The sequence below is a fragment of the Sinocyclocheilus anshuiensis genome, unplaced genomic scaffold (assembly GCF_001515605.1).
Source record: "Sinocyclocheilus anshuiensis isolate Anshui unplaced genomic scaffold, SAMN03320099.WGS_v1.1 scaffold515, whole genome shotgun sequence".
Lineage (NCBI taxonomy): Eukaryota > Metazoa > Chordata > Actinopteri > Cypriniformes > Cyprinidae > Sinocyclocheilus > Sinocyclocheilus anshuiensis.
The window spans coordinates 61,860-83,025 of NW_015548243.1; the positions used below are offsets into that span (position 1 = coordinate 61,860).

The 21,166-nt window shown below is 34.6% G+C and overlaps 2 protein-coding genes across 2 annotated transcripts in view; one reads left to right on the forward strand and one right to left on the reverse strand.

Moving 5' to 3' along the window:
• The first annotated feature begins 1,734 nt into the window (after positions 1 to 1,734).
• LOC107655097 (transcription factor Sp8-like) lies at positions 1,735 to 3,993 on the forward strand. The gene is made up of 2 exons (XM_016442517.1): positions 1,735 to 1,780; positions 2,809 to 3,993. Exons 1-2 carry the CDS (start codon positions 1,760 to 1,762, stop codon positions 3,991 to 3,993), a joined length of 1,206 nt encoding a protein of 401 aa, XP_016298003.1. The 5' UTR covers positions 1,735 to 1,759.
• Positions 3,994 to 8,823: 4,830 nt separating this feature from the next.
• LOC107655111 (integrin beta-8-like) overlaps positions 8,824 to 21,166 on the reverse strand; it is a 35,872-nt gene continuing 23,529 nt past the window's right edge. Inside the window, exons 10-15 of the mRNA XM_016442528.1 lie at positions 20,610 to 20,967; positions 18,109 to 18,331; positions 14,768 to 14,871; positions 14,585 to 14,695; positions 10,289 to 10,449; positions 8,824 to 9,462 (exon numbers count right to left, since the gene is read on the reverse strand). Of these exons, the coding sequence (XP_016298014.1) occupies positions 9,340 to 9,462; positions 10,289 to 10,449; positions 14,585 to 14,695; positions 14,768 to 14,871; positions 18,109 to 18,331; positions 20,610 to 20,967 (1,080 nt within the window). The 3' untranslated portion in view covers positions 8,824 to 9,339. The remainder of the gene's footprint in view (positions 9,463 to 10,288; positions 10,450 to 14,584; positions 14,696 to 14,767; positions 14,872 to 18,108; positions 18,332 to 20,609; positions 20,968 to 21,166) is intronic.

Genomic DNA, 21,166 nt, shown 5'->3' on the forward strand with positions numbered 1-21,166 from the left:
CCACGTGAAAAACGCTTTATTTAGGCTATTTATTTTATTGAGAAGGCTATTTATCCAATGTTTCCCAATAAATATGTAGCCTATACAAGTATAAAACTATTTCGATATTTTAGGCTACTATAAATAATTCATATCATTTCGCATTTCCTGAAATTAAAAGATTTCGGGAAAATTAAAGAGAAATGAATGCTCACCAAAATGAGAGAAATACACTTACAAAATATAATGCGTGATTTCATTATATAAAACCAAACGAGCTCTGTGATGCTCTGACCGAGTCTCGCATTCTGGTGAATTTTCTATAGCCTAATTGTGATGAACGGAAAACTGCATTGATCCCGCGAACATATCAAACAAATAAAATGGCATGTAATTAAAGCTTCACCTCTTTATTAAAGTTGAAAGTCAAATTAAACGCATGATACCCACGTGCGCTGCATGCTGATGCGTGCTCGTGTGAAACTGCATAGGATACAGTTATAGTGCTATACTGTTATAGCCTGCCACTTTTATGCATTTGATTTCTTGGCCAAATAAAAAAATAAAATAAAAAATCTGCTTATATCGAATATCTGCAATTCAAAATCTAATATAGACCTGGAAATAAATAGAACGTTGTAGGTAGCCTAGAAAAAACGAATTGAACGTTTTGTAAAAGTTACAAATAAATGTTTAAACATGCAGAAAAAAAATATAGGCTATATTATATAGGCTATTTTCTAAATCACCAAATAAGTAGGCTACATGTGTGAGCGTGATCAAATGAACTGTATATTGTACGGATGGGCAGATTTGCTTGCTTCCATTAAAGGCCAAAATGCTCTTTGTGACCTTCTCAAATCATGCAGTGAATCTCAAATTCATATCTTCTTACACTAAAATTATAATCTGTAATGAAGGCATTAGAATTAGAAAAGAATAGCCTACACTCTAAAAATGCTGGGTTAAAAAGGAACAAACCCAGCTATTGGGTTGTTTTGCTTTTATATTTATCCCAGCATTTTTTAGAGTGTACATAATGAAAGCATTACTGGAAATCTCAGACTTTGTGTTGTGGAAAATTGCACAACAATTACAGAACTGTAGATGATAAATGATCTACTGATCCACACAAACAGGAGTAAATCAGATCAGAAACCGCAGTGCAGGACTGCCTGTGGATTACGCACACATTAATCTCTGCTGTGAATGAGAGGAAAGAGGAAAGAGCTCGTGGACGAAGTTCATCTCCTCTTGTTGGTGAAGCTGCTGCTCCACCACGTGCATCACCCACCTCCACCCCCTCGAGTTTCCCGCCACGCCCTCCGACCCAGAATTCAACACGAGTCCTGACGAATAAAAACACAGATCCTGAAGAATAAAAAAATAAAAAATAAAAATAAATCATGCATTGTTAAATATTTTATTCAGATGTCATATTCAGATGTTTAAAGTCAGTGTAAAAAAAACCAAGAAACACCCACACGCATCTCATTAGCATAAAATATTAGTTATCCTTACATGGGTTTCCCCAACAATTAAAAAAGGGGCCCTGGAAAGGTTCACTGGCCCTCCCGCTCCTCCCACTTGTAAACAAGTACCCGCACAACACGTCACCGAGAGCTCCGCCGATGACATCCCCAGCGAACGCAGATCTGATTGGTCGCGCGGGATCCGCCGGATCTTCAAAGCCCGAGCCGAGCGCATTTGTGCAGCGGTGGGCGGAAAAAGGCTCCAAAACAGCCGAGGGACTTATAAATGCAAAGACCTTTCACAGGTGATGGCAACTTCACTTCTTGGGGTGAGTATAGATACAGCTCTTGTGTCCGTCCAGGGGAGATCTCGAGAGGATTTTCAGCTGAAATTAGAACAATCTAAGATCGCTTAAAGTTTATTTGCTGGATATTTTCATTTGGCTACAAGCGTGTTTGTGCGTAATCCTGCGTAATGCTGAAATGCGGTCGAGTTGCATTCGGATTGCAGGAGCAAATAGTAGGCTATAATCCTAAAAATAAGTGTTCTTTGAAAATAATATTCACCAAAGAATCCTGTCATTATAAAAAATAAATAAATAACAAATCTGGAGAGTAAAAAGTTACTGATGTTTCATTAGATCGGTGTTTTGGTTCCTGGGTTCTTTAAAAACACTAAAAACATAGAAGGTTTAATGAAATTCAATTGAATTACAAGCTTCTCCTATAGTAGCTATAAAACGGCGACACTCATTTTGGTTCTATGTGGAAGCTTTATTTTTATTAAAAGAACTGCTAATGGCAACACCGATTCTGAACAGTTTAATGCAAGAATATTAGTACAATGGATTGAGTTTAAACAATTTCAACTCTTTGCTTTGTGGAACTATAGCCTACTTAAATTGCCGCAAAACAAATCAGTTTAATGCAAAAGGTAATATATCAGTTATTTAAGATTATATTACATCGATTGCATTATTTCCATGAACAAATCAATTGTCTCTGAAAAGTTTATAGAAGGAAAATTTGCAAAACGGGCTGCGTTTAAAGTATTGCAACTCTTTATTTCACGTCTAAATTGACCATATTTTGATATGCGGCAAAGGGAAAAGTCCTTGATCTCCTATCGGCTTTATAAACAATGTGTTTGGCATTGTTTATGACCAATATTGTTGCTTTTTTGCTCTTCTTTTGAAAGTCGCTTTGTATAAAAGCGCCTTGAGTGAAAATGTGAATGTTTTTATGGTCACAGGAGGAACCGAGGGATGGCAATATTGTTGCTTTTTTGCTCTTCTTTTGAAAGTCGCTTTGTATAAAAGCGCCTTGAGTGAAAATGTGAATGTTTGTATGGTCACAGGAGGAACCGAGGGTTGGATCCACTCCATTGGCCATGTTAGCAGCGACCTGTAACAAAATCGGGAGCTCGAGTCCCTCCTCGGACAGCGGCTCGTTTGGAAAAGGAGGTTTTCACCCGTGGAAACGCGCAGCGCCCAGCAGCTGTTCTCTCTCTCCGTTCGGCGCGCAGCGGAACGACTCGTTCAGCGCCAACAGCTCGTTCTCCTTAACGGGCACCAACGCCTCCACCAGCCCGTTTGGAAACGACTATCCCGTGTTTCAAACTTCAGTGGCCAACAGTTCTCAGGACGCGAGCGCGCAGTCGGTGTTCATCTCCAAAGTGGACACTCTGCAGGGGATTTACCCGAGGATGAGCGTCGCGCATCCGTATGAGACGTGGTTCAAATCCGCGCACGCTGGCATCTCCGCCGGAGACGTGAGCGCCGGTGGCGGCTCCTCTTGGTGGGATGTGGGCACCGGTTGGATTGACGTTCAAAGCGCGAACGGCGCCGCGCTCCAGAGCTCTTTGCATTCACCCTTGGGTGGATACAACTCAGAGTATTCCTCCCTCACTCACTCCGCGTTCAGCGCCAGTCCGTCTCCGCATCTCCTCACAGGTGGCCAGCACCTGATGGACGGATTCAAACCGGTTTTATCCGCCACTTACCCAGAAACCAGCCCAGGTATTAACGGCGCAGTGCTAGCCGTGTCTCCGCGCTCATCCACCCGGCGGTACTCCGGCAGAGCGACCTGCGACTGTCCAAACTGTCAAGAGGCGGAGCGCCTGGGGCCCTCAGGGGCCAGTTTGCGCAGAAAGGGCCTCCACAGCTGCCACATCCCGGGCTGCGGAAAGGTATACGGAAAGACATCGCACCTCAAAGCCCATTTACGTTGGCACACCGGCGAGAGGCCGTTCGTTTGTAACTGGCTCTTCTGCGGGAAGCGCTTCACCAGGTCCGACGAGCTCCAGCGGCATTTACGCACACACACCGGGGAAAAGAGATTCGCCTGTCTGGTGTGCAACAAGCGCTTCATGCGCAGCGACCATCTCAGTAAACACGTGAAAACGCACAGCGCCTGCGAGCCCGGCTCCAGTGGGGTTAAGAAGGGCAGCGATACCGACAGCGAACAGAGTGTACCGGGCAGCCCAGCCTGCCAGTCACCCGAAATGATCCACAACACAGAACCCGTCCAGAACGGCCTCTGAGAAGAGATATAGATAACATGCGTTCTTAAAGATAAAGGTTCCCATTAGAGCCAAAAAAAAGTACTTTTTATTCTCAAATTCCTGGTATTTTAAAGAACCCATAACACTGATCTGAAAACTTATAAAACATAAGCCGTTTTAATCTCCACTCTAAAAAATGCTAGGTTGTTTCAAACAAACTTTGAGTCAGATATGGACTAAAATAAATGTTGGGTTAAAATGTAATGTAAAAATGTAACCCAACAGCTGGCTTAGTCCATATTTGACCCAAAGTCGGGTTGAAACAACCCAGCATTTTTAGAGTGCATACACACTCTTAAAATGAAACGTTCCAAATTGTGTTTTTCGCAGCGATGCCATAGAACCACCATTTTTGGTTCCTCAAAGAACCCTTCAGTGAAAAGTTCTTAAAAGCATTTTTTTTCTTAGTGTAAAGAACGTTTGAAAAATCTAAAGAACTTTTTTTTTCCCATTATAAACACCATTTTGCGTAACGGATGTTAAACGTTCTTTATGGAACCATTGATGCCAATAAAGAACTTTTACTTTCAAGAGTGTGGCAACTCAAGAACTCTATACAGAAAGTGTTTCTTGGTCTAAAGAACCATGGATGTTCATTAAAGAACCTTTGTTTTTAAGAGTGTCCACGTGTGAACGCACTCATTTCGTGAAATCACGCGAAGGCCAGTGAGTTTATCAGACGCCAATTTGAATCATATTTGACTGTAAATCAGCGGAAGGTCTCTCTCAGGTGTTCTTGGATATTTAAAATAGTCCTCTTTTGGATGCAGTGATGAAAATAACCTCGTCATGCAGATAAAGATGAAACAAACTGCTGAACTTTGATATTTGCGCTGCATCTACAGATTCTCCATTCACTCATGTCTATTGAGGCACTTTATTGACTAATTAAGAAAATCAAGGATTTTATTCCTCAACAGCTGCACAAATGTCTTATCATTCTGTATTTGCCAACTGTTTTATATTGTGCTCCTTGATTTTGAAACGGAAAGTCTCTAACCCAGCGAGTCTATAATAGGCTAATACGCCTAATTTGGAGATGAAAAGTGCGTTTTTGTACATTAGTCGTGCAGTTGATGTCTATGACCGTGCATCTGAACTCTTCTCAATGCAAAGTGAAATTGTACACAGGATTGTCTTGAAACTCTATTTATCATCGAGTTTGATTTGTGCTTTGAAGTCTATCAGAGTCGCACTTTGAATCTATATTTATAATTTCAGGATCGAATCGAGTCGATCAGTTATTGGTTTGTCTTTTGTTTTATTATTATTTAATTGAGCATGTGTGTTTGTATTTACTGACGTTTACTTTAAGGTAATAAAGTCAAATATGACTTGGCTATTTGGACTGTTTTTGGGGGAAGTATGTGTGGGTTGATAATAATGATGGCTTACCACAAAAATACATGCGCACATATTAATAAATACGCAAGGTTATTAAAGCCTGTATGAGATAATGAAAGACGACGTCACATGCTGTGAAGAAACAAAGCCGTGATACTGAATGTTTCAAATTACTTAATAATTTAAAATAAACAGAAATAAATAGAAATGAACTCAGACTACTTAAAAACCTCAGTTGGTTTAGATTAGACATGTCTGTGACTGAGCTGTTTTCTTTTTAAGATGATTAAGTTCAATAAAATATAGATGTAAAAAAAAAAAATAAAAATATCATTATATATAATATAATAATAGAAATATTTTAAATTATTTTTTTATTTATAATTGTGATCCACTTCTACCAAAGTTTTATTTCTTTGAAATGATCATGACCTAAAAGAGGCTGGCACGAACTGTGTATTTGGAAGTGACTTGACCTCAGAACATACTCATAACTAGTCATTTCGAACTTAAAATCAATTCCATAGTTCATCTTCAATAGTTTCAAATCTCTTTATCTGTGACGCAGTGATCTTTCATTCAATAAAGCAGCGCTCTTAGCGGCCGCTGGCAGAACTGCAGCTCTAGTTCACCAGTCTATTTGATTTTAGGAATAATATTAGGAGACAGTATTTATCGTGTTCACCTTATTTTGCAACGCGGAAGCATATTCTGTGAATGTGCGAGACTTCCGATTCATTTGCCGCAATAAGTAGGCTAAATATAAGAATAACAAAGTGCAGTAAAATTGTGCTACAAACCAATAGATTCATGATTACGACAGTAAATTAAATTAAAATGACAAGACACACACACCAGTGGGACTGTTTTATGCTGGTAAAATAACTGGAAACCAATGAAACCGGAACATTTAAGTTAAAAAAATTAAAAGAGTAGCTCGAGAGTATGTCGATTTAAATTTAGGAACATATTTGTACTTGTATGCTAAAAACTAAGTTTCAATATTAGTATACAAACATTTATCGAACAATTTTTCACATTCAAATCCATGCTCTGTTTTGCTAATCTTTCACCTTTTATGCCGATTTTAAAAACAATACCAAAAAAGTCAGTATTTTTACGCTACAACATGCCAAAATAAATCAATCGAATAGCCTACCTTTTAAATAATTTGATATGCAATCTTAATGTTTTTTCTTACATTTTGACAAACTCACGATAATGAACTTGAATGATGACGCCATGTAACTGAAGAACAGTGTTATGATTTTTATTGATTTATTTCATTAAACCGGCTACAAAGCATAACCAGAATGGCTGGTGTGATGTTTGCTTTACAATATTGCTCTGGAGGCAACCAGATCTGTTCACACTATACACTCTAAAAAATGCTGGGTTAAAAACAACCCAGTGCTGGGTAAAATAGGGACAAACCCAGCAATTGGGCTGTTTTGACCCAGCGGTTGGGTTACTACCAAGAAAGTTGGGTTAAACATTTAACCCAACCGCTGGGTCAAAACAGCCCAATTAGCGGTTGGGTTACTACCAAGAAAGTTGGGTTAAACATTTAACCCAACCGCTGGGTCAAAACAACCCAATTGCTGGGTTTGTCCCTATTTTACCCAGCACTGGGTTGTATTTAACCCAGCATTTTTTAGTGTACAAAAAAATATATATTCATTTCTAACAAAAGAGAGAAAAAAAATAAATATTGTTTAATGGTCTCCCAATGTAAACAGTGTGTTAAAACTGGATTTATTAGAGCCACAGGAATGCTATGGTGACCTCAAGGGTTCCTACCATCACGCACTGCGTTATCGGGCCGCTGTCCGGGACAAACGGGCCCTCAGTAGTACACGACAACAGATATAAATACAGACCAGCAGCTAAATAAGTAACACACAACTCAAAGCGCAAATCTGAACATACAGTAAACTAGCGTAGGAAGAAACTTCCTTAAAACTCCAGTTGTATCAGGGAATCATTTGAGCTGGGAAATGTGCTGGAAAATAACTTAGGCTACAGTTCTGAGATCCCTGCTTAAATATTAACACATTCAATAAACCCCAATGTCATGTTCACTACAAAAAAATTCAGAACCCCCTGCTAAAGTTGTAAGAAATGGTTAAGCGTGTGTTGAACACTAGGTGGCATACTAATCTCAGTCAGCACGACAAGGTTTCCTAAACACTATGTTCAGAATTGAGTACTGGCATACTGCTTAAGCATACTGTACAGGATCAGCTGTACTAGCCACTTTATTTTTAACAATCGGGCGTGCCATTTGTAATTTGAATGTGCGAGACTTCTGGTATCATTGCTTCCAGTTATTTTAGCTGTGCAAAGTCCGTTATGCTGCTTGATATTATTGCTTATCATATTATTTTAATGTATTATCATAATCATAAACACTGGTTTGTAGCAAAAGGTTTTACCGTTTACTGCACTACACACAGAAAATAGCTTATTTCCGTGTCGCAAAATAAGGTGGATAGGCTACTGTGAACATTGCTATCAAAAAAAGTAATATAATAATAATAACAACAATCTGCTCAAATTATCATTCCAGAATTTAAAGTAGCCTACTAAAATGAAAAATAAAATAAAAATAATAAAGTTAAAAAAGAAATATAAAATATCATACATAGTAAACAAAATATTTTATATTTCTATTTAGCTTTCATTTATTCATATGTAAACAATAAAAGCACATAAAAATCCCTAAAATGTAAACTAAAATGAAAACTATATAAATCTAAAAAAAGTATTGAATTTAATTGACTACATAATTAATTGATAATATAATTATTAATAATATAATTATAAAGTCACAAAACTAAGCATCATTATACTGGAAGTGTCAAGCCCGTTGTACTGGGCGGTGTATTTTCTGCATGCATCCTGCAGTAATAGTACGCGCAGTATGCAAGTACGCTATTCTGAACACAGCCAGAGTCTGTAGCGTATTGACGCTTAAAATAAAACAAGTAAAAGTATCACAAACACACCTTCACATCCGCTCACAGACACAAACAAACAGTAACTCAGCAGAAAACTGGCCTATTGAGGTGAACGCGTGCATCTAAAGCACATCATTAAGGGTTTACCGTACCGTCTCTTTTTCTGTGTGGCTTCAGGACAAGAGATTTAATGCCATTCAACATCATAAATCATGAGAAACGGAATGAAAAACACCCTCAGAAAACCCACACTGGATATTCCTCTCGTGAAGTAAGTGCTTAAAGAGAAAGATTGTATCTAAAATGAAAAATAAAATAAAAATAATAAATAAAGTTAAAAAAGAAATATAAAATATCATACATAGTAAACAATATTTTATATTTCTATTTAGCTTTCATTTATTCATATGTAAACAATAAAAGCACATAAAAATCCCTAAAATGTAAACTAAAATGAAAACTATATAAATCTAAAAAAAGTATTGAATTTAATTGACTACATAATTAATTGATAATATAATTATTAATAATATAATTATAAAGTCACAAAACTAAGCATCATTATACTGGAAGTGTCAAGCCCGTTGTACTGGGCGGTGTATTTTCTGCATGCATCCTGCAGTAATAGTACGCGCAGTATGCAAGTACGCTATTCTGAACACAGCCAGAGTCTGTAGCGTATTGACGCTTAAAATAAAACAAGTAAAAGTATCACAAACACACCTTCACATCCGCTCACAGACACAAACAAACAGTAACTCAGCAGAAAACTGGCCTATTGAGGTGAACGCGTGCATCTAAAGCACATCATTAAGGGTTTACCGTACCGTCTCTTTTTCTGTGTGGCTTCAGGACAAGAGATTTAATGCCATTCAACATCATAAATCATGAGAAACGGAATGAAAAACACCCTCAGAAAACCCACACTGGATATTCCTCTCGTGAAGTAAGTGCTTAAAGAGAAAGATTGTATTTTCATTCAGGTAGTGCTTTGGTTCTAGACGACCTTTGACCCTCATCGTCACTGCCAGGCGTCGCTCAGGGGCTTCTTGGGCACGTGTGAGTGCATCTCCACCGGGTGATTTGGCAGACGGTCCCTCCTGTATGTGATCGTCTTCTCGTTGGTCGTGGGGACGTATGAGTTCTGCATTCAGAAGGAAAGAGAAATGCATCTTTTATTAAGCAAGGATGCATTAAATTGATCAAAAGTGTCAGTAAGGACATTTATAATGTTGAACTATTCATCAGAGAATCCTGAAAAATAATATCTATCACAGTTTCCACAAAAATATGAAGCAGCACAACTGTTTTCAATACTAATAATAATCAGAAATTGTACAAATATTTCACAATTTTACTGATTTTACTGTGTTTTAAATCAAATAAATGCTGCCTTGGTGAGCAGGCTTTTGTGCTCCACAGATTAACACTAAAACTATTCAAGTGAATTTTGTGAAATAATATTATTATAAATGTTTAGCTGGCAGTACTAAAGAACTAAAATTAATAGAAGTAAAATTTAAATATGTAAATTAAAGTGAAATAAATATAGCAGAAAAAAAGATATTACATAAAAAAACCTAAACGTACAAAATGTAACTGGAAATTAGAGATGTTTTGTGGGCAGTACTAAATGAACAAAATTAATAAAACTAAAACTGAAATAAATATAAAGCTAAAATAAAAAATAGAATAAAAAAAGTTACACTTAAAAAACCTAATTGAAAATTAGAAATAAAAGGAATAAAATAAATTAAAAATACTAAAATTATTTTGAATAAAACTGGAAAAAAATTATATTTTATACATACACTAAAATAACATTGATTTGGAATGACATGAGGGTGAGTAAATGATAATAAATGAATATTAATAATATTCGTTTTTTTTTTTGGGCGGGTGAACATTTCTTTAAAATTGAACTTCACTGTAGTTTTCTCTTACTGAACACACACATGAACCCACATTACCTTACGGCTGTGGTCGAACTGTTGCTCAGGGTTGGACTGCCACGAGCAGTTTCTAGCTCTCAGCAGCTGTCGGACGGCGGCCAGCATGCCGATTCCCAGCGTGACGGTCAGAAGGAAGGTGCTGAGGAACGTCTTAAAGTACCGCCGACTCCAAACACACACTGTTACACGACAGAGACCAGACTATAAACAACACAAACAACAGCCACAAACAAAAGTCCTCACAAGACTGCATTTTGCTCATCTCTGATCCCACATGAAGTCATCCTGCTCAGAAGTTGCCCTTCAAAGAGATCATCGTTTCTCGTAAAATTCTTTAGTCAATAGCAGACATACAGTAAGAATGAATACAGTAAGATAAATAAATGTGGAGCAGATCAGATTATTTGATGAGAAATGCTTGAGTTGCAGAATAGAATAGAATAGAATAGAATAGAAATGGAAATGTTAGACAAACTTGAACTTATAAAACTTGAATGAAAATTAGAAATATTTTGCTGGCAATAATAAAGTACTAAAATGAATAACACTAAATTAAAGCTGAATAAAATAGAATAGAACAGAATAGAATAGCAATGTTAGATCAACTTTAACTTATAAAACTTCACTGAAAATTATAAATATTTTGCTGGCAATACTAAAGTACTAAAATGAATAAAACTAAATTAAAGTTGAATAGAATAGAGTAGAATAGAATAGAACAGAACAGAATAGCAATGTTAGATAAACTTGAACTTATACAACTTCACTGAAAATTATAAATATTTTGCTGGCAATACTAAAGTACTAAAATGAATAAAACTAAATTAAAGTTGAATAGAATAGAATAGAATAGAATAGAACAGAACAGAATAGCAATGTTAGATAAACTTGAACTTATACAACTTCACTGAAAATTATAAATATTTTGCTGGCAATATTAAAGTACTAAAATTTATAAAACTAAATTAAAGCTGAATAAAATAGAATAGAATAGAATAGAATAGAATAGAATAGCAATGTTAGATAAACTTGAACTTATACAACTTCACTGAAAATTATAAATATTTTGCTGGCAATACTAAAGTACTAAAATTAATAAAACTAAATTGAAGCTGAATAGAATAGAATAGAATAGAATAGAATAGCAATGTTAGATAAACTTGAACATATAACCTCACTGAGAATTATAAATATTTTGCTGGCAATACTAAAGTACTAAAATTAATAAAACTAAATTAAAGCTAAATAGAATATAATAGAAATGTTTGATTAGAAAGGTTTCACTTACAGTACTAAATTATTAAAATGAATAAAAGTAAAACTGAAAAAAATAAATTACAGCTAAATAGAAATATTAAAAAATTATAATAAAATGAAAATGATAAAAAGACAAAACTAAATAAACAATCTTTATAACTATACAGACACAATGGCTAAACCATTAATAAAATGAAAATGAAAACAGAAAATGTAAAAATATGATCTAATTAAAAATATTAACAAAAACTATAATAGTATATCAATGATCTTAAAATAACACTGGTTCATATTGAGATCTCTGACTTTTAATTGCAGACTTTGGTATCTTGGCATTGGCAAGTCTGACATATGCTTGAGACTTCTTTAAGACACATGGAGTATTTTTCTAAGAAGAAGCAGAAGACTAAAGGCATGTTCACACCAAAAAAATCCACACCATCAAAGCTCATTAAAGCAGGATGGATTCTGATTGGCTCTCAGTTTTTTTTTAATTCTCCTTCAGCTGGAAAAAAAAAACCATTCTGAAAAGATTCCAACGATATCGTTCCTCTGTATTGTTATTGTTTATAGTTGGACGTGGACATATACATGGACGTTTAGAAAAGGTTAAATGGTCCTGAAAAAAACCCAGTCATACTTGTAGTGTTCGTGTCAAAAATGAGCGTATTGGAAATGTATAGGAAGCGAATTTCATCTAGTGGAAGCATTTGGTATTGCGCCCCAAAAAATCTTACTGAAAGCTCATTTTTTGTGATATCAACCTCAAATTTGGAAAACAACTTGTTTAGATTCATGGGTTTGACTTTCATGCAGTTTCAGAGTAAAACATGATTTGGAGAATATATATTTCATATAAACCTTGAAAATAGTAGCCAAGCGTCTTCTTTAAAAAGAGACCAAACTTAAATCTGTGCATTCAAGATTTAAGTCAGAAATGTTATTTGCTATGCTCAAAAAGTGGCTAACAGGTAATAAATGAATTATAACTCCTGCAGAAATATAATTCAGTACTATAAAATCCCCTAAAAATACAAGATATTAAAAAAAACATTATCAAACTAGAATATTGTACATTCATTTCATTGAAGTAAAAATGGGTTATTTGTGACCGCCACGCGAGCAGCACCTGAAGTTATAATTATCATCTCTGGTGTGAACGAGGCTTAATGAAGCAGTAGTCTCTCCGTTTAATCGCATTACTGTCACGGCAAAGCAACAGAGATATTACGGAGATCTCAATAGTGTTGTTTTGGTCTCCTGCACATTCTCTCTTATAAAGCCACTCATCCGAATGGCGTTTGGGACACACCCCACACCCCCTCAGTGCTGCACTGAAACAACACGAGCCTTTGTGTGTGTGTGTGTGTGTGCTGCTTCCAGATCGCCATGGAAACCTGCTTAATGTCAGTATGCTACTCTGTGTCCTCTGTGTTGGGGCCGGACTGGATCGGAGCCACTGAGATCAGGAGGGCTGGATGTGTGTAGTTCAGCTGCTGCTGATGTCGTAACGGCACACAACAGAAACATCTGGCCGCTGTTTAGCTTATGAATGAATTATTGGATTCTTTTGTCCTAAACAAACCCTTTCCCTGAACCTCTCTATCCGCCTGAAACAATTCAACCAGCACAGTGAAGATTTTGAAAGAAATTCGTTTTTTTAATGCATTAAAAATGCATCTACTTAATATATCAGAAGTTCTTCCTCGACATCAATGAGGTCTCCTGAAAAAACCCCCCCAGAAAAGCAATCAAAATAGATCTCAAGATGAACTCTAATGTTTCCCATCAAATTATCTGAGCTGCTCTCCACTGTAAGTGTGTGTGTGTGTGTGTGAATTTAAAGAACATAAGCTTTGATACTTCAAAGAAACAACACTCCTATAAACCTCCTGAGCAAACTATGAGCAATAAAGACTCCTTTTGGCAAGAAATCAGCAAAGAGAAGAATGAATCTCCTGAATGTTGCCACAAAATCTAAATAAAAAAACCCCAAACAAATAAAATGTAAACAAAAACTAATACAAACATAAAATACAAAATTAACACAAATTTAAAAAACAAAATAAGTAAATAAATAAATAAATGACCTTAAATTCACCACAAATTAAATAAATGAATAAATAAAAGTATAAGACAAAAAAATAAACAAACAATAACGTTATATAAAATAATAAATAAAAATAAACAGACCGCTTACAAGTCACAAAAAAATCAAATAAAAAATTAAATAAAATACAAATTAAATAAACAAACAATAAATAAATAATGAAAAATAAATAAATGGCTTTTATTAATCATAAAATAAAATAAATAAACACATAAATAAATAAAATATAAAATACAAAATAAATAAACGTATAAAATACAAAATAAGTAAACAAATAAATATAAAGCTTCCAAATTACTACTATTCACCACACAATTAAATAAATAAATAAACATAAACATATAAAGAAATAAAATATAAAATACCAAATAAAAAAAATAAAAAAATAGTTTACAATTCACTACGATTCACCACAAAATCAAATAAATAAAATATAAATGAAAATAAAATACATATAAATAAAAATAAAATAAATAAATATAAATAAAAATTTAAAACAAAGAAATAACTTACAATTAAGCACAATTCCATAATAAAACTGCACTACTGTAATGCAAAAAATTACTTTTAACATTACTGTAATGTGGAAAATAACAACTGTAAAATATTTATATAGTAACACAAAACTGTAAAGTATTTATACGTCATGGAGCAGCAGTCATTGTTGAACTGCATTTAATTGAATTTAAATCAAATTTAATTACCTAAATAAAAGAAAAAAACAACAACAATGTTGTATTACAGGAATAAGAATCAAATGAGAAACATCTGGACTTGACACATTACAGTAATGAGAATTTGTTGGGAAAATGTGCTGAAAATAATAATGTCACAAACAGTCTTAAAATAGGCTTCGTTCTCTGCGAGTGAAATATAATTTCTAATTTTTCAGCACTGTCGAACAGAGGTGGAAAAAGGCGGAGGAGGAGCAGAATGAATTTCCTCACCAGGATGTCGACTGATGTGCAGCTGAGGCCGATCCGAAGCCAAGTCCATGAGGAATCGGTGCTGACACTTCTCACTGCTGGGATACAGGCAGTACTTCCCCCACAGCAGCTCTGAACAACAGCACAGTTCATTCAGACGCACAGCAGCCTCCTGTGTTTCTCTCTGTGTTTGTGCTGTAGTACCTGTGACGTCGTCCACATACTCCACCGCTGGAGCGCAGCTGTGATTACAGAGCTGCAGCGCGTCTGATCCCAGTCCACTAGACAGGTGACACTTCACACAGCTCCTGATGACAGAGCACGGAAACTATTAGGATGTAAAGGACACAAGTGCAAAAAAGACCAACTTTGAAGTTGTTGCAGAACAGTGGAGTAGATCATATACATTTATACAATGATTATTTCATGTTTAAAGTTATTTAACCTATTACATTATATTATTTTAATAACCTTAAATTAATAAATAAAGAATTATAATAAGGGTCATTTGCTAAAACTAAAATGTAAACCAATAAAACATTTTTTTTTTTGTTACTTGAAATAAAATAAACGTTAACTAAAATGAAATAAAATACAAAATAAATGTTTATTTCAGCTAGTTGCCAAAGCAAAATTTATTATTTTAATTTAGTTTAACCTTATGTACTAAGATGTACTAACTAAAAATTAATAAGAACTATACAGACATACATAATTATTTGTTTATATATATATATATATATATATATATATATATATCTCGTATATTGCTGTTTTACAGCAGGTGTTCTGCAGGTTTTTTTTTCCCCTCTCCTGTCAAGCAGTTTAGCATACTTATGAAAATGATCACAATAACATTCTTTGCGTGGAGTTATGGGATAAATCTCAGCAGCTGCAGCGGCCAGATTTCAGTCCATAAACACATCAGCCTCTCTGTGACATCATTTATATGGACTCATAAATCAAACACGGCCTATGAACACTGCTTATTATAATCTCTATACATTCACTGTACATCTACACTGTATGTACAGTATATATATATATATATATATATACAGCGGGTAAAATAAGTATTGAACACGTCACCATTTTTCTAAAGGTGCTGTTGACATGAAATTTTCACCAGATGTCGGTAAAAACCCAAGTAATCCATACTTATTTTACCCGCTGTAAATGTTGTTTATAGTGAATTCCCCTATAATTTTATTTTTTATATTTATGATGTAGTCTTAGTCCATATGATGCATGTGCTAAGTGAGCGATCATGCATCCCTAACAATTTTACATGTGGCCGACACTTTAGGTTATGTTGTGAATTTAGGCAATGTTCAGAACGGCATACTATTTCTACGACATGTGCCAATGTTTGGTATAAAGCCAGAGCACACTGCATTGAATACAGCATCCCACAATGCAACGTGATCGATTTGACCTTCAATTTCCAGTGTGAGGAATGAGCTGGAAACGTTATCAATGACTCATTATTTCATTTCAGTACAAACAGTGGAGACATTTAACATGCATTACTGTGCATTACTGTACATCATTACTGTGCAGTATGCAGTATGCTTGTATTCTATTCAGAAGATTGTCTAAATGGGCGATCATGCTAAACTTTAAATATGCAAAATTATTTCAGAATTGAAATTACACATGCGATGTGATGAGGTTGTGTAGCATACTACTTCATTGTTGAATGCTGCATACTATTTTACTTACAACTCTTAAAAATAGTATACCGTATATGCTGTGCATTCTGTAGTACACTAGTATTCTTCAAGTATACCAAATGCAAAATCATTTCGAAACTGGAATTACACATGCAATATGATGTTTTTGTGCTACATTGTTGCTGAACACTGCACACTATTTTACATTAAAAATAGCATACAGTATATACTGTGCAGTATGCAGTATACTTGTTTTCCGTTAAGAACCAAAGCTAAAGTGCCAGTCCAACAAATCTTAGCATGAAAATTTATTTTATACAAAAATATGGGCAACAGGATATGACATCATATTCCAGGGTGTCGGTTTTTAAAAAATATTAAAATTATTATTAAATCAATTTGCATAAATTCAATGTAATTATAATGATTTATATTTAATTTGATAAATATTTAATATTTTTAATTTAAATATTTTTTAATATTTTAATTTTATATTTATAATTATTTATTTCTTAATTATGAATTTGTTAACCCTTTATTTTACAGTGTCCTTGTTACAAATGTTACATGTACTTACTATTATAATAATAATAAAATATAGTAACCCTAACCCTATAGTAAGCACATGTAGTTAATTAATATTACTCAGTACTTATGTATATGTATAATTACACTGTAACAAGGACACCTTAAAATAAAGTGTAACCATTAATTTAATAATATATTATAAAGCTTTTTTATTATATTTACAATTTTATATTTTAATCCAAATGAATATTAAATTGTTTTTAAACTCCAAATATTAACATTTAATGTATTACCATATTAAATTATATATAACATTTAAAACTTTATTGAATTCCAAATTATTATTTTATTAATTATATATACATATTTTAGAAAAATCTAAAATATATACATTTCAAAAAAGTTTTATATTATAAAGCTTTTATTTTATTGATAATTTCATAGTTTAACCTAAAAAATATCAAATATATATTTAACATAAAACTTTTTAAAATTCCAAATATTCATATTTAATGTGTTAATATATTAAAAAATAAATAAAAAACATAACTTAAAAAAATCTTTATTAAATTCCAAATGTATAATTATTTGACTAATTATATATACAGATTTAAATTACACATATTTTATAAAAAGAAAAAAAAAAAAAGAAAATGTAGATTTAAAAAAGTTTTATATTATTAAACTTCTATTATATTTACAATTTTACATTTTAACCTCAATTTAATTCCAAATATTAATATTTATGGTATTAATATATTAAAATACCTAAAAAAATTACAATTATATAGAACTTTAAAAAAGTTAATTAAATTCCAAATTTATTATAAATGTATTTAATATACATAAATATACATTATACATATTATACTATATATATCAGTGTTTCCCAACCTTTTTTCTGCCGCGGCACAGTTTTGATAAGTAAAAAAATCCCACGGCACACCATTAAGCACTACAAAAAAAAAAAAAAAAAATAATTACACTGTAACAAGGACACCTTAAAATAAAGTGTAACCATTAATTTAATAAAGCATTTAAAATAGTTTAATAAATAAATATTTCTGATCTACTCTGTTTTTACAACGTTTACATCCTCTATTTATTAAATGTGTTTTTGCTTTATAAATAAATTTGCAGGTCCGAGTTTAACTCTGGTATGCAGCGGAAGACAAAACATTTTCTCTTGCATTCCCGCGTTTACACGCGCATGAATGAAAGTGAATAGAAGGCAAAGTCTAGAGTGACGCTCCTTCAGAAAGGTATACAAACTCTCTTGCAGCTTCAGTGAGTGTCTAATTGTGTGATTGACAGCTGTTTCAGCCAATCAGTGCGAGCGGTTACCAGTGTGATTGACAGGAGCTGTAGCAGATGGGGCATTTCTCACAGAAGGCTCCAGATCGCCGAGCGTCGTCACACACACACTTGCCGCACACACACTTTCCCCAGCCGCTGCAAATCAAGCCGTCGTCTGACACGCAGCTCTCGGTGGAGACGGGACAGTCGCAGGACTCGCCTGTCCAGCCAGGGAGACACACACATTCACTCGAAACACACCGGCCGTGTCCTGAAACGTCAAAAAGGAAGCATAAAAACACACATTTATATGATGTTATATACCAGTACAAATGTGTCCATTCCAGAGATTTTTCTGTTGTTTAAAGCAATACACATTTTTTATACATTTAAAATACATAAAATGAGATTATGACTACCTTTCGTTGTTAGGTATTTATTTCACAGGATTATCCAAAAATAGGTATTAGCGAATGATTATTTAATATATATTTACTATTAAAAAAATGATATTATAAAAATATTTTTTTTTATTATATTTACTAAATGTAGATTTAAAAAAGTTTTATATTATTAAACTTCTATTATATTTACAATTTTACATTTTAACCTCAATTTAATTCCAAATATTAATATTTATGGTATTAATATATTAAAATACCTAAAAAAATTACAATTATATAGAACTTTAAAAAAGTTAATTAAATTCCAAATTTATTATAAATGTATTTAATATACATAAATATACATTATACATATTATACTATATATATCAGTGTTTCCCAACCTTTTTTCTGCCGCGGCACAGTTTTGATAAGTAAAAAAATCCCACGGCACACCATTAAGCACTACAAAAAAAAAAAAATAATAATAATAATAGGGGAACGATTTATTTTTTTCCCAATAATTAAACAATGCGTCGTCAGAGTTGGTACTTTGGCTTTATATATGATCAGACACTTGCACTTAAAGGGATAGCTCACCTTCAGTTGCTGGTCCCAATTGACTTGCATAGTGTTTATTTTTCTCCATACTATGGAAGTCAATGGGGACCAGCAACTGAAGGTGAACTATCCCTTTAACATTTTCTGAAAATCATGCTCAAATGGAGTCAACAAGGTTTTTGATGAGTGAGTTACGGAGGTATGTGTTTTGTCCATCATTAGAACAGCCGCATCTGAGGGAGTAAATTAATCGCATTATGTTTTCATCAATTTACAGGTTATACAGTTTATCGTAGCTATATGGGAGCTCAGTTTTTCTTGTTATTTAATACATTTGGCCGAAATCTCATTATACAAAAGATGAACCGCTATGCACAGGATATTTAAAACATGCAAAAGAATACTGGCTAGAACTAGACGGCAGATATTAAAAAGACTGTTCTCCGCTCCTTTATAGCCTTAGCCTTTATAGACAGTGTTTAAAGACAGTAGAAAACGCTGTACTTGTTCAGACATCAGTTCTTTATTTTCCCTTGCATTGTGGATAAGTAGACGTCTGTCTTCAAACTGCGCGGCGCTTCGTTCTGAATGGAGTGGAGTTATGAGGTTTGACTGACAGTTTGAGGATCCAATGGCGTTCCAAGGTTTAGTCACAAGCTCTTTTAAATGCTTTTCATTGGTTAAATATTTGTATAACCCACAAACAGACATAACGATGACCAATAGCACTGATTTAAAATAATAATAACGAAATATAATAGAGATACAAAGTTTTTGATAATTTACCATGGCACACCAGACAACCCGTCACAGTGGTTGGGAAACACTGCTAGATATAGTTAGTTAGTCAGGCCTAGTTCAGACCTTAAAGGCTTAGTTCACCCAAAAAGGAAAATTCTGTCATTAATTACTCAAACCCGTAAGACCTCCGTTCATCTTCCGAACACAAATTAAGATATTTTTAATGAAATCCGAGAGCTTTCTGACCCTCCACAGACAGCAGGGATCCTAACACGGCTCAGAAACGTAGTAAGGACATCGTTAAAATAATCCATGTAACATCAGGGGTTCAACCGTAATTTTGCGAAGCTACAAGAATACCCTTTGTGCGCAAACAAAACAAAAATAACGACTTTATTCAACAATTCGTCACCCTATAGCGCCATTTTGGAGAGTATTACATACGTATGCAATGATTGTACGCGGATACGTTTTTACGTTCAGATCAAAGCGTAAACAACGTATCCGCATACATACGTTGCATACGTTTGTGATACTCTCCAAAGTGGCGCTTTTGACGATTTGTTATTTTTACGAAAGTCGTTATTTTTGTTTTCTTTATGTAATTTCGCTGTATTCTCGCGAAATTACGGTTGAACTCCTAATGTCACGTGGATTATTTTACCGATGTCCTTGCTACGTTTCTGAGCCTTGATCGTGTTAGCATCCCTGCTGTCTGTGGAGGATCAGAGAGCTCTCGGATTTCATCGAAAATATTTTAATTTGTGTTCCGAAGATGAACGGAGGTCTTACGGGTTTGAGTAATTAATGACAGGATTTTCATTTTTGGTTGAACTAAGCCTTTAAACACATCTCGGCGCTCACCTCCACACGCCAGGCCCTTCACATACGGACAGGAGAAGTCGTCCATCTCACAGAACTTGCCGTAGATGTTTCCCAGTCTGCTGGAGTCACACACACACGTCGCGCACTTACAGACCCCTTGTCCGCTGCAGACGGCTGCGCTCCGGTGCGCTCTACAGGCGCTGGTGAACGCGGGACAGTCCGAGGACGAGGGGTCATCATGACAGCGGCCCGTCTGAGCACAGCCGCAGACACAGATCTGACGGATCCGGACGCTCACGGACTCGTTAAAGCCCACGGGCCTGACGGACATCACAACGTCCCGATCGCCGCCGTCCGCCGGACACCTGCTCATTCCTACAGTCACCTTGAAGAAAACCTTGAGACGAGACGAACACAGAGCAAACCCCCACTGACGACAGTTCAGAAAATATCCCATTCTGACCCACACTCTTAAAAATAAAGGTGCTTAAAAGGTTCTTCACAGCGATGCCACAGAAGAACCATTCAGTCAAATCTCTTTCTGAAGCAATAAGCCCCAAGAAACCGTGGTTTACAGTGAATTTATAACAGCTAAG

What these genes read in the sequence shown, in the direction of transcription:
- LOC107655097 (XM_016442517.1), top strand. Translation starts at nt 1,760, where the DNA reads ATGGCAACTTCACTTCTTGGG. An exon ending in TGGCAACTTCACTTCTTGGG is followed by an intron (nt 1,781 to 2,808) that starts GTGAGTATAGAT and finishes GTATGGTCACAG; the next exon opens with GAGGAACCGAGGGTTGGATC.